Raw genomic sequence first — 16,769 nt, 5'->3', positions numbered from 1 at the left:
AGGAAACACTAAATGCCATGCAAAGCGGGAAGAACATTGAGAGGAGCATGCAGTCGAAACAATAACAGGGGTTGTCCCAAATCTGCGACAGCACGATGGCAGTAATAGAAATAGGACAACGAGTATAGGGGGCACACACTGCACACTGGCAGAATCAGAATTCCCCTCACCCCCAGAGCAACACGTGTCATCTAGCAAAACAAATCCACACCCACATATGCACATCTCTGCATATTGTTTCTGTTTCTGTAGAGAGGGAGGGGCAACACCACGAAAAGTAGCATATTTTCGCAGAGTGAATATATTTCGTCTCGTGCGGAGGAGAGACTCCTAGCCGCACGCTACGGTACAGATGTGACTAATGCTGCTGCACCACAGAGCAGCAAGAAGATAGCACAAACTGCTTCGCACAACACCATCCGCAGACTCAGGCAGTATCTTGGCGGCTCAGCCCAGAGAGAAAGAGAGAGCAGGACGTAGCCACTCCTGCCACACCAAACGACGCACTCTGACTGCCTCATTTTCAGTGCGTCCCTCTCTCAAAACAAGTTGTAGATGGGAAAAAAATCGTAATCCCTCAAGCAAAACTATACCCGCACAACTTCTTCAATACAAACTAACGCTGGTCGAAGAGACCAGACTCTAAGCCACGTCTATGCAAATCTGTTTCTGTTTATAAATAGTTATATAAAATAATTCTTGCTGTGGCCTCTGTGAAAATTACACCAACCACACAAATTGTGACAAACCCCATGCATCAACACCGCACAGCGTGTACAGAGTGCGCAGTCTAGAGCCCACATGCCGTCAAAAAATGAAAAGAGAAACACAATGATTATTTTGCTCATTTTCTCCTCGTCGCACACCACGTTCAAGTCAATGGTTCAAAGGGCAATCCAATCTGTGAATTCATTTTCAAGGCTGACAACAATAAGTTCCCTGGAAGCATCTTTAGGCCCTTCTCTTGGGCGAGGCGGAGCGGAGGAATGGGTCGGGTGGATTTTAAAAAGCACACATTGTGACGATCTTTGCAACGGCAAACATGAAAAGACAAGTAACAGTTTACCAAGCGCAAGGAGCCGACCATTACTCTCACAGGCTCCCAGAAGAACAACCCCAAGCCCAAAAACAACATATCATCTCACGTCATGCACTTCTGCTTCCATGCGTGTCCTTCGATGACGTTTGCACCACGTACTGGCGAACTTCATCGTTCCAGAATGCCGCAATTGCTTTGTGGTTAGCAAGAAGTTCTTCCTCCTCCGTGGTACGGTTAACGTTTTCCTCAGTTTTCTTAAGTTCAGGAGGCAAGTCGCACCTCTGCCATCTCGTCATCCTCTGGCTGTCTGTGTGTTGCACATAAATGATCTCCCACGACATGTTTCGCGAGTACACCTCCCAGCCGTCAAAGGCTCTGCTCAAATACTCCTTAAACTGCAGCACTGTACTCGTTTTCGTGTCGTGACGACTCGCCGTAGTCACCTGCAGCCCAACCATTATCTTGTCCCCTCCCAATTCTACGAAGAAGAAACCATCCACAAGTGGGAAGTTCTCTGCACTTGGTTTATACAGCACCCTGCACTTTATCTGAATTTTACTCATTTCGTTCTGAAGAGATGCAAGCATTGGGATTCCCTTTTGGGAAGCAGGGTGGACTTGAAAGTTATCCTCCAAGACACACCTCTTCCTCCGTCTTGTCTCCTCTGGAACAATCTCTTTGAGTTTCTTGTGTACTCTTTTCACGAACTCCTCGTGCAAAAATGCCACAACTGCAAATTTCTCCATGATTTTCGGCACCATCTCATCAAATGGAAGCAGCAATGACATCAGAGCAGCAGAGGTGTCAAGGGCATCTCCCGCACGGTACCTTATCGCTTCCCTTATAGCAGGTGCCAGCGGGTCGTTGCAGTAATACTCGGCTTCCCCTGGCGCGGAATACCGAGTGATTTTCCCAAGCATTTGGCAGAGATCTTGACCTTGCCATGAACATCCTTTGTGCACTCCAAAGTATAGCTCGGCATTGGATGGCGTGATACAGGTCAACGCCGTTTCAACCGCCTTCAGACGACCATTGTACTCACTTTCACTACCAAAAATGTAGCGGGGAATCGGTCCCACATTGTTTATACGCTCTTCCACAACCTTCCATTCTTTCTCTTGCTCCTCCGCCGGTCTATCTCGGTGTATCCACAGACTCATCGCCCTTAGGTCACTCATGCTGGGGCAATTTATAATATTACGCAGTGCTCTTTTTTGCTTCTCCCATCCTTTGAAGTTCACCTCGTTTGGAGAGCTCAAAAGAATCATGCCCCAAGTAGAAGGAGGCATATCAATTGACGGCTCACTTCCTTGTTTTGCCACATCGTAGATTATGTATCCCCTCACACTCTTGGACAACATTGAGATTATTGCCTCCGCTTCCGTTTGTGATCGGTAAAAACGTACCTGGTTTCTAACCTTGTCAAAGAGATACATCTTTCCTGCAACGAAGTATGCAACCACTGGAAGTCGTTCCTTGTCGTAGTGCAGCAGTTGGTAGAGGAGATACGAGCCAACTCCCATTGACTTTCCTATACCAGGTGTCCCAATCAAAAGGCGTAACGTGGCCCTTACTCTTCCAGCATTTTGAACAAGCCAATTTTCTATATCCGTTTCAACAATCTTCCAAACGCGGTCAACTTCCCTTGTAACATAACAGTCACATTCTCCAAGCTCTTCAAAAACATCATAAGGCCAGCCTTTTTCAGAATGGAGTACCATTAACTCAACACATAGCTCCTGCGGATCCGCCACCCCCTCTGCGCTGGTGCTCTCTTTGTTCTTCCCCTTGCTTGCACCACCAGGAAGAAGATAGCCCACCTCGCTGTCTGTCCATTCCCTCGACGGCTTACCTTCTCTCACCTCCATTCCGACTCCTTCACTGTGACCAGGGACTTCCACCACATGGCTCCATGTGACATTCAATACAGACTCGTAGGCCTCCGTCATCACTTCACCATTCAATAACGGTGATTTATTCTTCGCAACGCTAAGGGCTGCATTTAACACTCCCCTCACCAAAGGGATAACTTGTTCCTTTTTATCATACACGTCCCACTGCTGGAGAGAATACACACCAGTCTCTTTGAGTTTGCGTTCAGCTTTCCTCAGTAATTCCCTCTGTACTTCCCTATTTTTCATTTCCTCTACTATTGTTTTGAATGACGGCATCGCAAGTATGACGTTCAACAGCCTATTGTCAGTGATGAAAATACCAGGCTCCACGACAAACGCATCCATACTGACATTCTTATTCACTTCCTCTACACCTCTACCACCAAGATGCCCACGAAGAAAGTCATTCAGCTTCATATTCACTTGGGGAAGATTTCCTTGTAGCAGATCTTCCTCCATTGTGCTGTCGAGGGTCCATTTCACCGATTTGGTAGCAGCCGCGTCGCTCAGAGCTTTATCGCCTGTAGTGCTGCCAGCCACAATACGCGGCGCCATCGCAACAAGGGTGGGCTTGAACACGCCACCCAATGTGAAATGTACGGGCAGATGTACCGTCCCCCAATTATGGTATTGTTTTTTCTTTCTGTCGGCGCATCTCTGTGCTTGATACGCATGGAGGCCGCACCTCATTGCCCAATAACGCGAGCGCCCTCAGTGGTGCCAACAGTGACGTGTACACCCTTTTCCTTTGTGTGTGTGTGCGTGTGTTACTGATCCCGCTGCGCTTGTGTTTTCCGTACGCTCCCTCTTTATTTGAAAAAGGGGGGAGAAGAAACACGGAAGTGAGTTGACCGTATTGGGCTTCAGGGATTCATACAAGACCGCCCCTCCTTCACACAGACACAGCACTGACTCAACAAGTCGCGGCACGTGCCTCGGCCCACAGCAGTGAGAAGAGAGGCGCACTGCACAACAGGCGGCCGCACACCGCACCATCCAGCCACACACCCACTCACACGCGTTACTGTCCTGCATACACGCACAAATGTCAAGCATGTGTCACCCTCACTTTCATTCATCCGCCACTCTCGCACAAGGCCGTGTCAGCGCTCTGGCACGCAGTAACGGTTGCCTTCACGACTGCCTTGTCCAGCCAAACCCGTCGCCACACACACACGCCTGCAAATCCCATCGACACCGACGGAAACTGACCGCAGCATCACAGCGTGTGTGGTGTGTGTGTGACTCCTGTTCTTTATCAAGCGTTGAGGAAATGGCTCGTTTGATAATTCCGCAGGAGGAGACCTGTTCACCACAGCTCACGGTGTACAAAATACTACCCCACCCCCTGAGTGGCGTTGCACCTTCCGTGTCTCACCCCACTCTTTTTTGTCTTTGCGTACACGAAGGGCTCCCAATACCCTCCACACCCCAGCGTCATCCCCACCGGCCATCACGTTGGCGTGGCTACGAGGCGTGTGGGACGAAGGCCACAAGAAAAAAAGTGAGTACGGAACAAAAGCACATGAAAAGCCATTCAAGAATAGCTTATGCCTTAGCCTCCCTTAAGAAAGTAGAGAATGTGAGAGAAGGAACATAAGCACTTGTTGATGTATTAAGATGTTCCGTCGCGGAAGTACTCCCAGAGTCCCACATAGGTGGGATACTCAAAGAAAGACATACGGGCAATTATAGGGAACTTAAATATTCAGAACCGACGAAAGGGAGATGCCAAAAGCTGCCTTTTAGCCCGCCGCCCGCGCGGGGCGAAGAGAGCTGGGTTGAATGGCCCGTCGGAAATACACGCCTTGAGTCACCCTTGCAGATTCAAAAGCGACAAGAAGGAGGAATCGTGCTTGCCCCATAAAACAGGAAGACCAGGCCATTCCTCTCGCAACCTCCGCATACAAAAGGAAGAACACAAAACAAGCAATATTATTTACAACGGTCTCTGTGGCACAAGACACACCCTCGGCACACCAAAAGAAACACACGAAAAAAAAAAGACTCCCTCGACGAAGTCCATCGTCTTACACAAACTAGGGAATGGTCGTGCACTCCATATACGAGGCATTTTTTTTCTTTGAATTCACATAGAAACAAATGACACTCGGTCCAAGCGACGCATACGCCATGTCGCACAAACAAGGCCAAATGAGCCTTGCCTGCCACTGTAGTCACATCGTACTCACTATCCATCTGTAGCATCACTGTGGATCCACAGTTCTCGCACATGTACATCAAGTGTGGGACTAAATCGTTTTTACTCCTTGGTGGAATCAACGTGCGTTGGCCCACAGACGCAAATCTTCTGGAGAAGCAGCACAAAGAACATATCACGGCATTTTTGATACCTTGGTATCCCCTTCATCTTCATTGGCTCATGGCTCCCAATGATTTTTCGCCCACGGTACGGGTGTGTGTTGTCTTGAACCCCCTGGCGCATATGCATTGCCTTGTCGCTTTACACCGGTGTGAAGCCGAATAGCAGGGCAACCAGGAAAGGAAAAGAGTACCGCAATGAATCAACGGCCTAATGCCGCCCGAGAGGAAACACTGCAAATACGATGGGCCAAGACACCTGTTATGTGAAAGGCGCATTAATGTGCCGTTGTGTACGTACACGCATAAACACTCTCTCTGCCGCCGTGTGTGCGTCTCCTTCCCAGCGGCCGTTGCGTAGTGCCGCCGCCACCTAACCGCTGGGTAGTGCACTGTCGCGACGCGAGTCGGCGCGTCCGGGGTTCCACCCTGCACACACACATCGCACGTGCCACGGAAAAGCGCCCCGAATAGCAATCGCTCGTTGTGGGCAGACACTTTTTTTCTCTTTGCTTCTGTATTTGTGCCTAAGCCTTGAGTTGTCTTGTAAGTCAAAAACGCAGACACGCGGGAAGACCGAGGAGAACAAATGCGCACGATGCCTGCGTGCCACACTCGCCGTCTGAAGCGTAAAGAAACAGGAAGGTGGAAAAATACATTTCTTTTTTTTTTTTTTGCTTTAACAGAGAGTCCTTATTAATTAGGATGTTACCAAATTCGTTGGAGATTCGTGTGTTGAGCAGTGTCACTACTGCACCGTAACTACAACCTCTGCAGGCGTTCCTTCTCCTGTTGCAGCAGCATCTGTTGCTCATCGCGTTTGGACGCCTTACCCTTTGTTTGCGTCTGCTCTGCAAATACTTCAGCCTCCTTGAGGAACTTCTTCAGTATCTCATTGTCCTGTTGACGCTTATCAAACTCTTTGCGGTGTTGTATAAGGAAGTTCTCCCGCGCCGCTGCTCGCTCGGCCTTGTGCTGCTCAGCCTCTGCCAGCTCAATGGCCTTCCGCTTAGGTATCTCCAGCTCTCGGCAGGCTCGCTCAAAGTGGTTCATCTTCGTTACATCAGCCATCTTTTCCTGTGTTGTCTTCTTTAGGTGCTCCGTCAAGAGCGTTGTCACCTCCTGCACAAAGTCCGTCGAGTTCTGCTGCGCAAGAATATCTGGGGGGTTGAAGCCCTTGTACTTCTCCCTCAGTCGGCGCAGCACCATCTTACGTCGTCCCTGGTTAATGAAATCCTGGTACTCCGCCAGTCCACGAGCCTCCTGCGCCAAACGCGCCGCCTCCTTTTTCTTCTCCTCATTCTGGATGCGCTCCAGTCTAGCATTCTCCCGCTCGGCTTCCTCCCTCTCCTTCGCATTCTGCCGCCGCGCCTCAGCATTCTCCTCGCAGTTATACTGCAGCCGGTGGAGAATGCTGCTTCGGTCGTGGGCACGCTGGAGGTGTTCCGGGCGAATATCAACGCGCCGGCGCGGCGCAGCCGGCTGGAGATCGACATGCTCCGCGAGAGCGTCGAACGCCTGCAGCACCTTCGTCTTGGTCGTGCCGCTGAACGACATGGAATTCGTCTTGTGGTCGATTTCTACGGGGATTCCAGACTCATTCAGGATAAATGGCTCGATCTCAAAGATGTAGGCCTTCTCCCATGCTTGGTTCGCACCTATCTGCAGCGATGCCGCGTCCACGCGAGTCGTTTTGGCAGCCATACATTCCAAATACCGCTGAATGATAACTTTTCGCAGAGGCTCTTGATAAATTTCAAGGCTTGGCTCGTTCTGCACACCAATAGCCAGCTGCGCAATGGCCTTCTTAGCGACATCTTCATCGACTAGCTTGTTCCGCAGCAGTTCATCCAGCGCCTGCACTTCTGGGGACGCGTTTTGCAGAACCTGCATTCTTTGGAGTCGCTGCCAGAGAGAAATGCCTCCCGGGGCGGCCTGAAGGCCAAAAAGCTGCGCAATCCGTGCATTCTTCTCAAACAATGAATCAGATCCACGAGCAAAGCTCTTTCGCTCCCTGTTTATATCCGGCACACAGAGTGTCGCCAAGACAGCCTTGGAGGCCGCAGCCACACGGTCCTCTTTTTCGGTCAGAAAGGCGGCGAGTCCTAAGCAGTGAGCGTGGAAAGCGTAGTGTGAGCACTTCCAAAAAACGGCAGCCATGGCGGAGTGTGCGTTGATCTGGCACTCCCGAGATGGATCAGGGCGCTGCGTAATCTCCTGCATCACCCTCGTAAAGCACTGCAATGCTGACCATGTGCTCTGCCAGTTATTCATTGTGGTCAGCGCGCGCAGCAGCTGACAGAACACCTGCACAGCCCGCTCTGTCGTCGCCTTTTCCTTGTAGAAATCCTCACGATCCGCCTCCAACTCCTTGTTCAAGGCGATGAGGTGCTGACTTTCGACCTTCGTCACGGGAGTGATGGGGTTGAGCAGGAACCGCTTGAAGAAGCGCACGAAAGCCTCGGCCACGCGCCCAATGGCCCGCTTAAGGTTGTGCTCTTGGCAGTACGCAATCAGCTCGGTTGCCGTGTCAAGGTAGATGGGCAGAAGCCTCTTCGAGTGCCCAATCACATTGAAATTAAGCAGTTCGCTCCCCACCATCTGGGCAATACTCTCAGCGGGAATGAGGTACCGCTCCCGTGCTCGCTGCGCTGGCGACACGCCGGAGAGCGCGGCGAGGATGAGTTCCTCCTCGCCCGGCGCCGCCTCCGTCGCCGCGGCGTTCACGCGCGCCCGCTCGCCCATCGCACGCAGGTGCTTGAACGTGATGTCGACAATACGCCGCGTCCCCTCCACAAGGTGCTGCGAGCCGCGCAGCTTGTTGCGGTTCCAGCGGAATGCAGGGAAGAAGCGGTCGACCATGACGTCACGCTCCTGGCTGAAGCAGAGCTCGGCGAGGAGATCGAGGGCGGCGATGTACACCGGCCCCCACTGCACGCCATGCTCGGAGAGCGACTGCAGCGCCGTCACCGCGTCCTTGTAGTTGCCGCTGGCCTTGAGCGTCTGGGCCTTCGTTAGAAAGCCACGCATCTTCTCTTCACTGTTCATTTTGCTTAAAACGTTACACAACAAAATAAAACCTTTCCGTTTGTGTGTTGTTGTGGTGGTGGTGGTTGTTGGCGATGCGGCCGCATGGAGCCAAAATAAAATAAAAATATGTGTGGGCGAGAAACGAGAGCAAATAAAGGAGAGAGGGAAGTCACGCAGATGGGCACGTCGCAAAAACAAAACGAGTACATGAGCGCCGGTGTGCTGCGCCGCCGCACGCCTCTCTGCGGGATGCGGCAAAGCGGCCTGTTAACATCACGCGCCCCTCCGCAGCTCCTGCTCCTCCTCGACGCTGCTTGCTGCTGCCGTGCGGGCAAGCGTGTGCAGCGCGCACTGGAACGTCGCCGCGCTCTTCAAGACGTCTCCCGTGTGGTCGTCCCCCTGCGTCTCCAGCACCGACACGGCTGCCCGCATAGCGTCCACAACGGCGTCGAGCTGCGCCGCCGCGTCTGTCAAGCCCGTCATCCTAGCGCAGAGAGCCGGTTCACGTAAGGAAAGGAAAGGAGCCCACAAGAGCAACAGCAATAGTAGTAGGAGTACAGGCAAAGGCACAGCAGGTTCGTGAGAGGAGGAATGTCCACGCACACCCTTCTCGTGGGCGGACGAGAAACGCAAGAGAAAGGCGGTTGGAAGGAAGGAAAACATGCACTGAATATAACTTCAAAAGGGAGAGAAAAAAAAGTACACACAAACAAAACAACGAAAAAAAAAGAAAAGCAAGGAGGTGAACAGAGCGCACAATACCTCCCCGGGCAGTTGTTACACCGCCCGGGCTCATTATTTCTCCCTTTTTTCTCTCTCTCTTATTTGTTCTGCCTCTTTACTCCGCATCGCGCACACAGACCATGGTTCCATTCGCCGCGCTATGGCAGCGCATATCCTGCGACGCCTCCATGAGGAGCCTCACGCTTTCCTCATACGCCGCAGGATCCAGTGGGGTGTTTTCCAGTGCCACCAGCTCGTCCGCAACACGTTCATCAAGCGTCGGCCAGTGCTGGACCTCAAGAGCACGTTCCACCAACTGCCTGCGCTCCACGCACCCAACGCAGCTTGTCTCCCTGTCGCGCAGCATGCCCTTCAGCTGGGCCACACTCATGGCGTTGACGTCCCGCAGCTGCAGCTGCTGACGTGATGCCGGGAGTGAGCGGAGAACGTGGTAGTCCGAGCGCGCCAGCGCCCCCCTGCGCTGGAGCAGGAACAAGTGTTCCTTGGAGTACTCACGGAACGGCGACGCTGTCGTCACGTCGGCGCCGATCAGAGTAACTAAAAGAAAAAGAAAAACGCAGACGGCTCCCCGCGTTCGCCGCATATTTGCCTACTTTGGGTGCGAGTGTGTTTCGTTCTTCTGCGTCTCTTCGTTGGGGGGTGAGGAAAGGGGGGAGGGAGCAAAAGCGTTGATGGAGCCCCACGACACATCACAAATGCGCATGTTAAGCATTCCCCCAATCACACACACACACACACACACACACACACATAGACAGAAGCACGCGGAGGGAAAAAAAAAAACCAAAGATACACGTAATTCACGTTATGTTGCTGTCTGTAAGTCGCGATAACGGCCGCACCGCTGTTGTGGTGAGAGCCCATAATCCAAGACGCACCCAAACCTCCGAGGAGGTAATTACCTGAAGGAACTTCCGCTAACACGGCTCATCCTCCACACTCCCCTCTCGTTAGAGAAGCGTGTCCCCTCGAACGCTAATAGAGGCGCCCTTTACGTACGCGCTGGTTGCCCCTGGGATCTTCACCATTATCCAGAGAAAGTAAGCAGAGGTGGCGCCAAGGAGGTGCCACATGCCGTGGAAAAAGCGGTACGGGTCCGCCGTGTCGTTGAGGCCAGCGACGAAGAACGGACCGGCAAGCGCCATGAAGAAGAGGCCGGTGACAAGAGAACGGTAGTGAACCGCGGGCAGCCGCTTGTTAGATATGTACACCCCCAGTGGAAGACACGCAAATAGTGCTAAGGGGAAGAATGTGTACACGGTGTTCCACGGGTCCTTTTCCTGCAGCAAGATGGCAACTATCAGTGTGAAGTATTTTGCACTTCGCTCTATGACCGGGTTCTTGAAGGCACAGATGAATACGGACCACATGCCCAACGCCGCGATGGCGGTGATGTTGTCGAGCCTGTGCCACTCAAGCTCACTGAGGAAGATCGTTGTGTTGAACGACTGGCAGACGTGATACATGAGTGAGCAAGTGAGGCCAAATATGGCGATGACCGCCTCGTAGACGTAGTGCCGCTTAAAGAACAAATACGTTGTCGGCAGCATCGGCAGGTGGCTCACGACAGTCGTCGCGAACAGCATCCATGGCGACTCCTTCCGCATATCATATGCAGGATCACTCACTCGCTTTGCTTTGATATTTTATGGTGCCCCCGTAACTTCAACGCGGAGAGTCCAAGTCACCTTGTACACGCACAGACACACAGACACAGGAAGAAAAATGGTAAGACGGAAAGCCAGTGTGTGTGTGTGTGTGTATGAATAAGAAGGCAGCGCACGCGGAAATCCGATAGGGGAATTCCATCCTCCACGCAACCTCACATCCCCGTGTGTATATACATTTATATATTTATTTATATATGAAAAAGGGAGAAAGAGTTTGTGGAAAAAACTGATAGCTATGATGGGTGTCTTTAATCAAACGTCAAAACCCTCAGACGCCGGCTTCATTCTTTCCACATAGTTCGTCTTCCCGCGCTGTCGCAGCCCCATGAGCATCTCGTAAAGGCCCAATCCCACGAACACGTGGAAGAGCCCGTGCCATATGCCAAACGGATCGGCTGGGACGTCCAGCCCACGAGTAAAGCACATGATGCCGAGCACACACAGCACAAAGCCTATGCAGAAGTTCTTCCGTATTAAACGACGTCGTTTCTGAGAATGTACATAGTGTGACACAGCCACCATAAGCGCGGCAAACGAAATGGGAACGGCGGTGTAGAAGATATTCCACGGATCCGCCTCCTGTAGGATTATAACCGAAAATAAAAAAAAATACTTTAGAATCTCCACGAGTGCATCCGAGTCAAAACAAGAGAGATGGAGGCATATAATAGCGATCGTAGAAATGGCCCCAACGTTGTCTAAGCGGTGCCATTTCTGTGTTGAGAGAAACAAAGGCATGCGAAGGCTCTCGGAAAGATGATAGAAAAACGAAAACACGGCGGCGAATGATGAAACGCACACTTCGTAGTACATCTTTCGGTCACACATAAGTCGAATAGTCGGTAGAAAGGCAAAGTGACTCAGGCAGCAGGTTAAAAGAAGAGCCCATGTTGGACTGTTTCGGCCGTGTGCCATGTCTCTCTCTTCATACAGAGAGGGAAGCTATCGCTGCTTTTGCGTGTGGGCCTTTTTGTGTGTACCTGCGCTCTGCAACCGGGTCCATGAATCCCATCATATGTGCGGGTGGCAAAGGAGGAGGTGGAGAAGGAGACCGAGGCGGTGCGCAGACAACAAGAGCGCAACAGGAAGGGAAGAAAGGCACAGGGTGCTAACTCAGACACACACACACACACACAGGGGGAAATCATGCACAAACTCACTGGTTGGGGGTGGTGCGCCCCACACTTTCTTTTTTTTTTTTCTTGGCCGTCGCTCCTTCCTCTCCTTCCCACCTCACTCTTCACTCACATATTTCCACTGAATCGCTGGCGCAGTCGTGATATGCAGTACATCAAGTTGCCGGAGTGCACCACATCCCTGAAGACCGAATGCGAGAGCACCGTTATCTCACGCGGAACTCGCGTCCCAGCAACAACAACAACGGCAGTAGCAGCAGCACCAGTCCCGCCACCACCGCCACTATCATCATCACCTGGTGAGTTGGAATCCAGCAGACGTATCAGCCCAAGTTGGTAGACAACGCTGTCATGCCCGTGACGCTGCAGCATGTCCGCAAGGTCACGTATGAGCAGCTCCGTCTTTGGAAGGATGTTGTTGACCATATCCGTCAGAAACCACCGCCTTCCTCGCTGCGCCGTGGGCGTCGTGACGAGTTTGCGCGACAGGTCCCGCGTCAGCCTCTCCACCGCCAGCGCCTCGCCCTCGACGCGTTCCAGCGTCAGTTCACAAAAGGGCAGGAAGAAGGAATAGAGCTCGCCAGAAAGCACATCGGCCATGTTCCATGTGCTCTGCAAGCTACGGTGCAACTTCTGCGTCACGACACCATTGGGGCCATGGAGCTGCCGCCTCGACGAGCCTCGTTGCGCTCTGTTGTAGTACGTGCCGAACACGAGCGGCAGGTGGCAGAGCACCGTCATGCTGAGAGCGCCGTCACTGCGGCTCTTCGACTCCGACGCCGTGCGGCGCTTTTGTGCAGGGCCTGCGCCTGCCCGGCCGCGTGCTGAGGGACTCCGGGCCAACTGTCGCCGCGGGACCCTGTTGTGGCGCGACAGCCACTGATCGTAGCCCGTGCCGCCTTTCGTGTTAGCAGCAGCATCAGCATCAGCAGCAGTGGCAGTGGGGTCCACAAGACTCTTTTCGCACGCCTTTGCAAGAAGGGCCTTAGAACAGGCGACAAAAAGTGTGTTGTGCGGAGCCGTAGCAGCAGCCCGAACGCGCTCGAGGGCCTCGTCAACGCCGTGCTGAAGCCCGTTGTACGGTACCCGTGTCTCCTGCAGCGTCAGCACCGAGTCGGCCCACTTGCCAAGATCTGCGCCGTCCCCCTGCGGCAGCAGCACCGGGTCATTAAGTACTGCGCATGTCGCGTCGATAATTGCCAAACCCGCCAGGCCGGCGTCGGCAAAACTGCGGGTGGTGCACCGCAGCAAGTCCATCGACCACTCCACATAGTTGCGCGTCAAGTCCAGCACCGTAGCGCGGACCTGCGGGTTCTTCACCAGAACGAGGCCAACCACAAGTGCGGCTCGCTCGCGAGCCTCCTGTACACCCTCCAAGATGATACGGCAGAGCAAAGGAAAGGCGCGCACAAACGCAGAGGCCACATGAACGTGGACAGCCTCCGTCACGACGCACCCCACAGCACACAGGACGACGTCGAGGCCGTCCACAAGGGCCTCCTGCGAGGTCCATAACTTCTTGTCGTGCAGCACCGCGCTGTACGCCGCCGTCTCACAGTCAACATCGGCCACACGCGCGGCACCCTCCACCTGTAGCAGCGCGGCGAGGAGACTTAACAAGCCATTGCGCTGCCGCTTCTCCGCGCCCCGCACGGCGGCAACGACGCTGTGCAACGGCACAATCTCCCCCGCTCCCACTTGCTGCAAGTACTGCACAGGACGGTGCGTCGTCGCGATCTCCACGCACTCCGCCACAAGCACAACCACGCGGCTCGGCTCCTCGCAGCGGGCGGCGAGGAACGCCAGCCCGTCGCGCACAAACGCAGTTGGCAGCACCGCCGCATCCATACCAGCGACGACACGCAGCACGCCTGCCAAATATTCGCCGCACATCGAAGGAGCAGCGTCAGGGCAGAGGACAATCGCACTGATGCGCCAAAGAGCGTCCGCTACGCCGCCAAGCGCATGCCCGAGCGGCGGGACCCGGGCCACGAGCACCAAGAGCAACTCTGCCGCATCCGCCCTGAGAGCATCATTTCCGCCATTGAGGAGCGCGTCGAGGACGGCGTACAGGGCATTCGCCTCTACAAGATCCGCCGTGAGGGCAGGGCCGATGGCATCTGCGAAGTCATGCAGCTCCAAACACCAGGTGAGGACCTCCAGCAGCGTCTGCATCGCCGCGGCGTTGATGCGGCTGCTCTGCAGCGACGGATGGAGCAGGCGCGTCACGGTGGCGAGCGGGCGACATATGGTGAAGAGGTACGCGATGCGCAGGGCCGCGGGGTCGGCACGCAGCACCTGTGGAATCAGCAGAAGCAGGTCGACAACACGCCCCTCCGCCACCGGCTCCTCCCGCACCGCCAACAGAACAGAATCGATAATTGCCGCTAGGCAGGCGGCGTCACGACTAGGAATACTCATCTCTACTGTTTCTGCTGGAGATGAGGCAGGTAGTGTTGGCGTTAGTTTTAGGGGGGAGGGGGAGGACAGGCAGATTATTAGCGACGATGAACAATAAGCAAAAGAGGAAAGATAAATAGTGGGTGGGTGCGAGAAGTCCACAGCACATCCTCGGACGACATGCTCTCACACAAATAAATAAGAAAAATTCCACGCAAAAAAATCTCTCTATCAGCTGCATGCATCCCCACGTGTACACTTCTTCGACACAGGCCCCTCACGCCGCGCCTCTGTTTTTGTGTCAAAAGAATCGGCGTTGTAGCCTCTGGGGATGCGACGCTTTAGAGCATTCCTTACCCACATTTATGCCAAACTGTTCTGCGCACATCTGGCTCCCTCGCGCGCGCCCCTATGCCTTGCGCCGACGCATCGTTGGGGTCCACCCATTGCCCAGCGGCGATGTCGGTGCGACGCGGTTGGAAGAAGCTGCCGCAGCAGGAGGGGCTGCAGCAACTGCAAGAGAAGTATTCGATGCAGCAGATTTCACCTTGACGCTGCACCTCGCTGGTGGTGTAGAAATGCGCGCTGTTGGACTTGCCACACGTTGTCCACGCAGCGCCAGCAGAGCCTGGTACAGCTCCTGCGTCGCCTCCTCGGTGCGGGCGGCCAGCCTCAACTGCGTGATATCCGTGATGCTCTCGGTGTCCATGTCCACCACGACATAGCACGGGTCTTGGTCGGTGAGGAGGTGGCAGTCTGAAACGCAGTCCGACATAAAATTCGCACCCACGAAATCCACGTCGCTGTCCGCCTCCTCCAGCAGAACTGAGACCTCCCCACTGATGAAGCTCAGCGTTAAGGTGGCCGTCAAGTCGGCGTACTCGACAGTGGTCCGTACATTCGAGATTACATCCTCACATACAGCTATCACCGCAACGTTCGTCATTGTCAGCACGTCGAAACAGGTGTGGTATGCCCCTCGCTCTACGAGGGTGGCCTGCAGGTCTTCGATGCGCTCGGACTGCTCCTTCAGCGCGGTGAGGATGAGAGACAATGTATTCGGCACGTCGTGCGCGCATGGCGATGCCGCCTGATGGTGTTGTTCTTGTTGTTGCTGTTGTTGACATTGCTGTTGTGGTTGTTGTTGATGTTGCTGCTGCTGCTGATTGAGTGCCGGTGACTTCGTTGGCGACCCGGCTGCCCCGTCACACAGCCACGGGGGGAGCGGCCGACCGCCAGGCTCGTCACCCGAGCCCATACCACTCATCTCAGTCACAGCTGCTGTTCCATTAGCACCAACCAGCAGCAAAGAGTGGAAAAGAGGGAAGGAAAAACATTAATGAATGAGTGGGAGGCGCCGCCTCGGCAGCGGCAAGAAACAAAACGCAGCAGCGGGTTGAAACAAAACACATTTTGTGGGATGCACCATACCATCTTCACAGGAGAGAAGAGAGGGAAATATATTTCTTTTTGTCAGTTCATTGAGCACCAAGAAATCAGCATAAACTTTTCTTTTGTCTATGTGTGTTTTCTTTTCGTACCTTGCTTCGTATTTTTTTTTGTTTTTCGGGTCTCTCCATTGTTTCACTCACATCAGTCCTTGCACTGTGTTGCAAGAGTATTGCAAGCCTTCATCGCTGACGTCTCCTCCCCACTCACCTCCTCTTCCCCCGCCGCGCCCCCTTACCTGCCGCGAGATGAGGGCCGCGCGCCATTGAGGCGAAGCGGTTGAGCACCAGAGAATCAAACGCGGGTGGCGCGACGGCGGCGACGGGGACACTGCAGCTGCTGCGTTGGTCGCACCGCCACTACGCAGCCATGAGACGTGTGCCACACACACACACACACACACCTACACCCGCCGTCACAGCACATTTCGCACCAGCATGCAAAAGGGAAGCAGCGCGCATGTCACTCCGTGCTGCGCGAACACCACCGCGAGACGGTCCGCAGCACACGCAGCACCGACCACGCGGCACCGTCGCCAACAATGTGCTCCTCCGACGGTGTGACGGCGCAGCGCAGCGGTGCCGACTTGGCATCCATCACACACAACCCCTCGCACTCTGGGCCTTGCTGCTGAACGCATGCGCTCGTGGCACCGCCCTTGTAGCGCCGCCGCCGCCGCGTCTCCCGGGCAGACATCATCGGCACGCCCTCGCCGCGTAGTGGTTTCATGCACACAGGGCACATCGCCGACCGCTGCCGCCACTCCTCCAGGCACTGCAGGTGGAACCCATGGCCACACACGACGAGGATGGCAGGGTTGTCGAGTGTGAATCGCTCGAGGCATATGGGACATGACGAGAGGTGGTACTCCCCCACTATGAAGGTGTCCTCCGTCTTGCTCGCCTTCCCGACATCACTGCAGCTAGAGAAGCTGCCGGGATTCAGCGGAGGCCCCGCCGGTGAAGTGAGGGACTCGGAACTAGGAAGACAGGAGAAGCGCGACTTCTTTGGGGAGTCCATCTGATAGTGCTCCTCTTGTGCTACTTCACTTAACTTTACTTGATGTTTCCTTTTGTTTTTGGTT

At 54.2% G+C, this 16,769-nt stretch overlaps 9 protein-coding genes across 9 annotated transcripts; all 9 read right to left on the bottom strand.

The window, feature by feature from the left end:
• Positions 1–1,146: 1,146 nt before the first annotated feature.
• Positions 1,147–3,489, bottom strand: DQ04_02141130 (retrotransposon hot spot (RHS) protein; the record flags this gene model as incomplete). The annotated part of the gene is made up of 1 exon (XM_009311572.1): positions 1,147–3,489. The coding sequence occupies one exon, from the start codon at positions 3,487–3,489 to the stop codon at positions 1,147–1,149; it is 2,343 nt and encodes a 780-aa protein (XP_009309847.1).
• A 2,529-nt stretch (positions 3,490–6,018) lies between these two features.
• On the bottom strand, positions 6,019–8,304 carry DQ04_02141120 (hypothetical protein; the record flags this gene model as incomplete). The annotated part of the gene is made up of 1 exon (XM_009311571.1): positions 6,019–8,304. The coding sequence occupies one exon, from the start codon at positions 8,302–8,304 to the stop codon at positions 6,019–6,021; it is 2,286 nt and encodes a 761-aa protein (XP_009309846.1).
• A 255-nt stretch (positions 8,305–8,559) lies between these two features.
• On the bottom strand, positions 8,560–8,769 carry DQ04_02141110 (hypothetical protein; the record flags this gene model as incomplete). The annotated part of the gene is made up of 1 exon (XM_009311570.1): positions 8,560–8,769. The coding sequence occupies one exon, from the start codon at positions 8,767–8,769 to the stop codon at positions 8,560–8,562; it is 210 nt and encodes a 69-aa protein (XP_009309845.1).
• A 355-nt stretch (positions 8,770–9,124) lies between these two features.
• Positions 9,125–9,613, bottom strand: DQ04_02141100 (hypothetical protein; the record flags this gene model as incomplete). Its single annotated transcript, XM_009311569.1, has 1 exon — positions 9,125–9,613. The coding sequence occupies one exon, from the start codon at positions 9,611–9,613 to the stop codon at positions 9,125–9,127; it is 489 nt and encodes a 162-aa protein (XP_009309844.1).
• A 367-nt stretch (positions 9,614–9,980) lies between these two features.
• DQ04_02141090 (hypothetical protein) lies at positions 9,981–10,637 on the bottom strand (the record flags this gene model as incomplete). The annotated part of the gene is made up of 1 exon (XM_009311568.1): positions 9,981–10,637. The coding sequence occupies one exon, from the start codon at positions 10,635–10,637 to the stop codon at positions 9,981–9,983; it is 657 nt and encodes a 218-aa protein (XP_009309843.1).
• A 315-nt stretch (positions 10,638–10,952) lies between these two features.
• DQ04_02141080 (hypothetical protein) lies at positions 10,953–11,438 on the bottom strand (the record flags this gene model as incomplete). The annotated part of the gene is made up of 1 exon (XM_009311567.1): positions 10,953–11,438. One exon carries the CDS (start codon positions 11,436–11,438, stop codon positions 10,953–10,955), a length of 486 nt encoding a protein of 161 aa, XP_009309842.1.
• Positions 11,439–11,944: 506 nt separating this feature from the next.
• DQ04_02141070 (hypothetical protein) lies at positions 11,945–14,257 on the bottom strand (the record flags this gene model as incomplete). Its single annotated transcript, XM_009311566.1, has 1 exon — positions 11,945–14,257. One exon carries the CDS (start codon positions 14,255–14,257, stop codon positions 11,945–11,947), a length of 2,313 nt encoding a protein of 770 aa, XP_009309841.1.
• A 388-nt stretch (positions 14,258–14,645) lies between these two features.
• DQ04_02141060 (hypothetical protein) lies at positions 14,646–15,503 on the bottom strand (the record flags this gene model as incomplete). Its single annotated transcript, XM_009311565.1, has 1 exon — positions 14,646–15,503. The coding sequence occupies one exon, from the start codon at positions 15,501–15,503 to the stop codon at positions 14,646–14,648; it is 858 nt and encodes a 285-aa protein (XP_009309840.1).
• Positions 15,504–16,147: 644 nt separating this feature from the next.
• On the bottom strand, positions 16,148–16,705 carry DQ04_02141050 (hypothetical protein; the record flags this gene model as incomplete). The annotated part of the gene is made up of 1 exon (XM_009311564.1): positions 16,148–16,705. One exon carries the CDS (start codon positions 16,703–16,705, stop codon positions 16,148–16,150), a length of 558 nt encoding a protein of 185 aa, XP_009309839.1.
• Between the last annotated feature and the right edge of the window lie 64 nt (positions 16,706–16,769).

This window comes from Trypanosoma grayi (genome assembly GCF_000691245.1).
Source record: "Trypanosoma grayi strain ANR4 Tgr_214_V1, whole genome shotgun sequence".
In the NCBI taxonomy this organism is placed as follows: Eukaryota; Euglenozoa; class Kinetoplastea; order Trypanosomatida; family Trypanosomatidae; genus Trypanosoma; species Trypanosoma grayi.
Note: the sequence above shows the minus strand (reverse complement) of the source record. Positions and strands in the feature narration are given on the sequence as shown.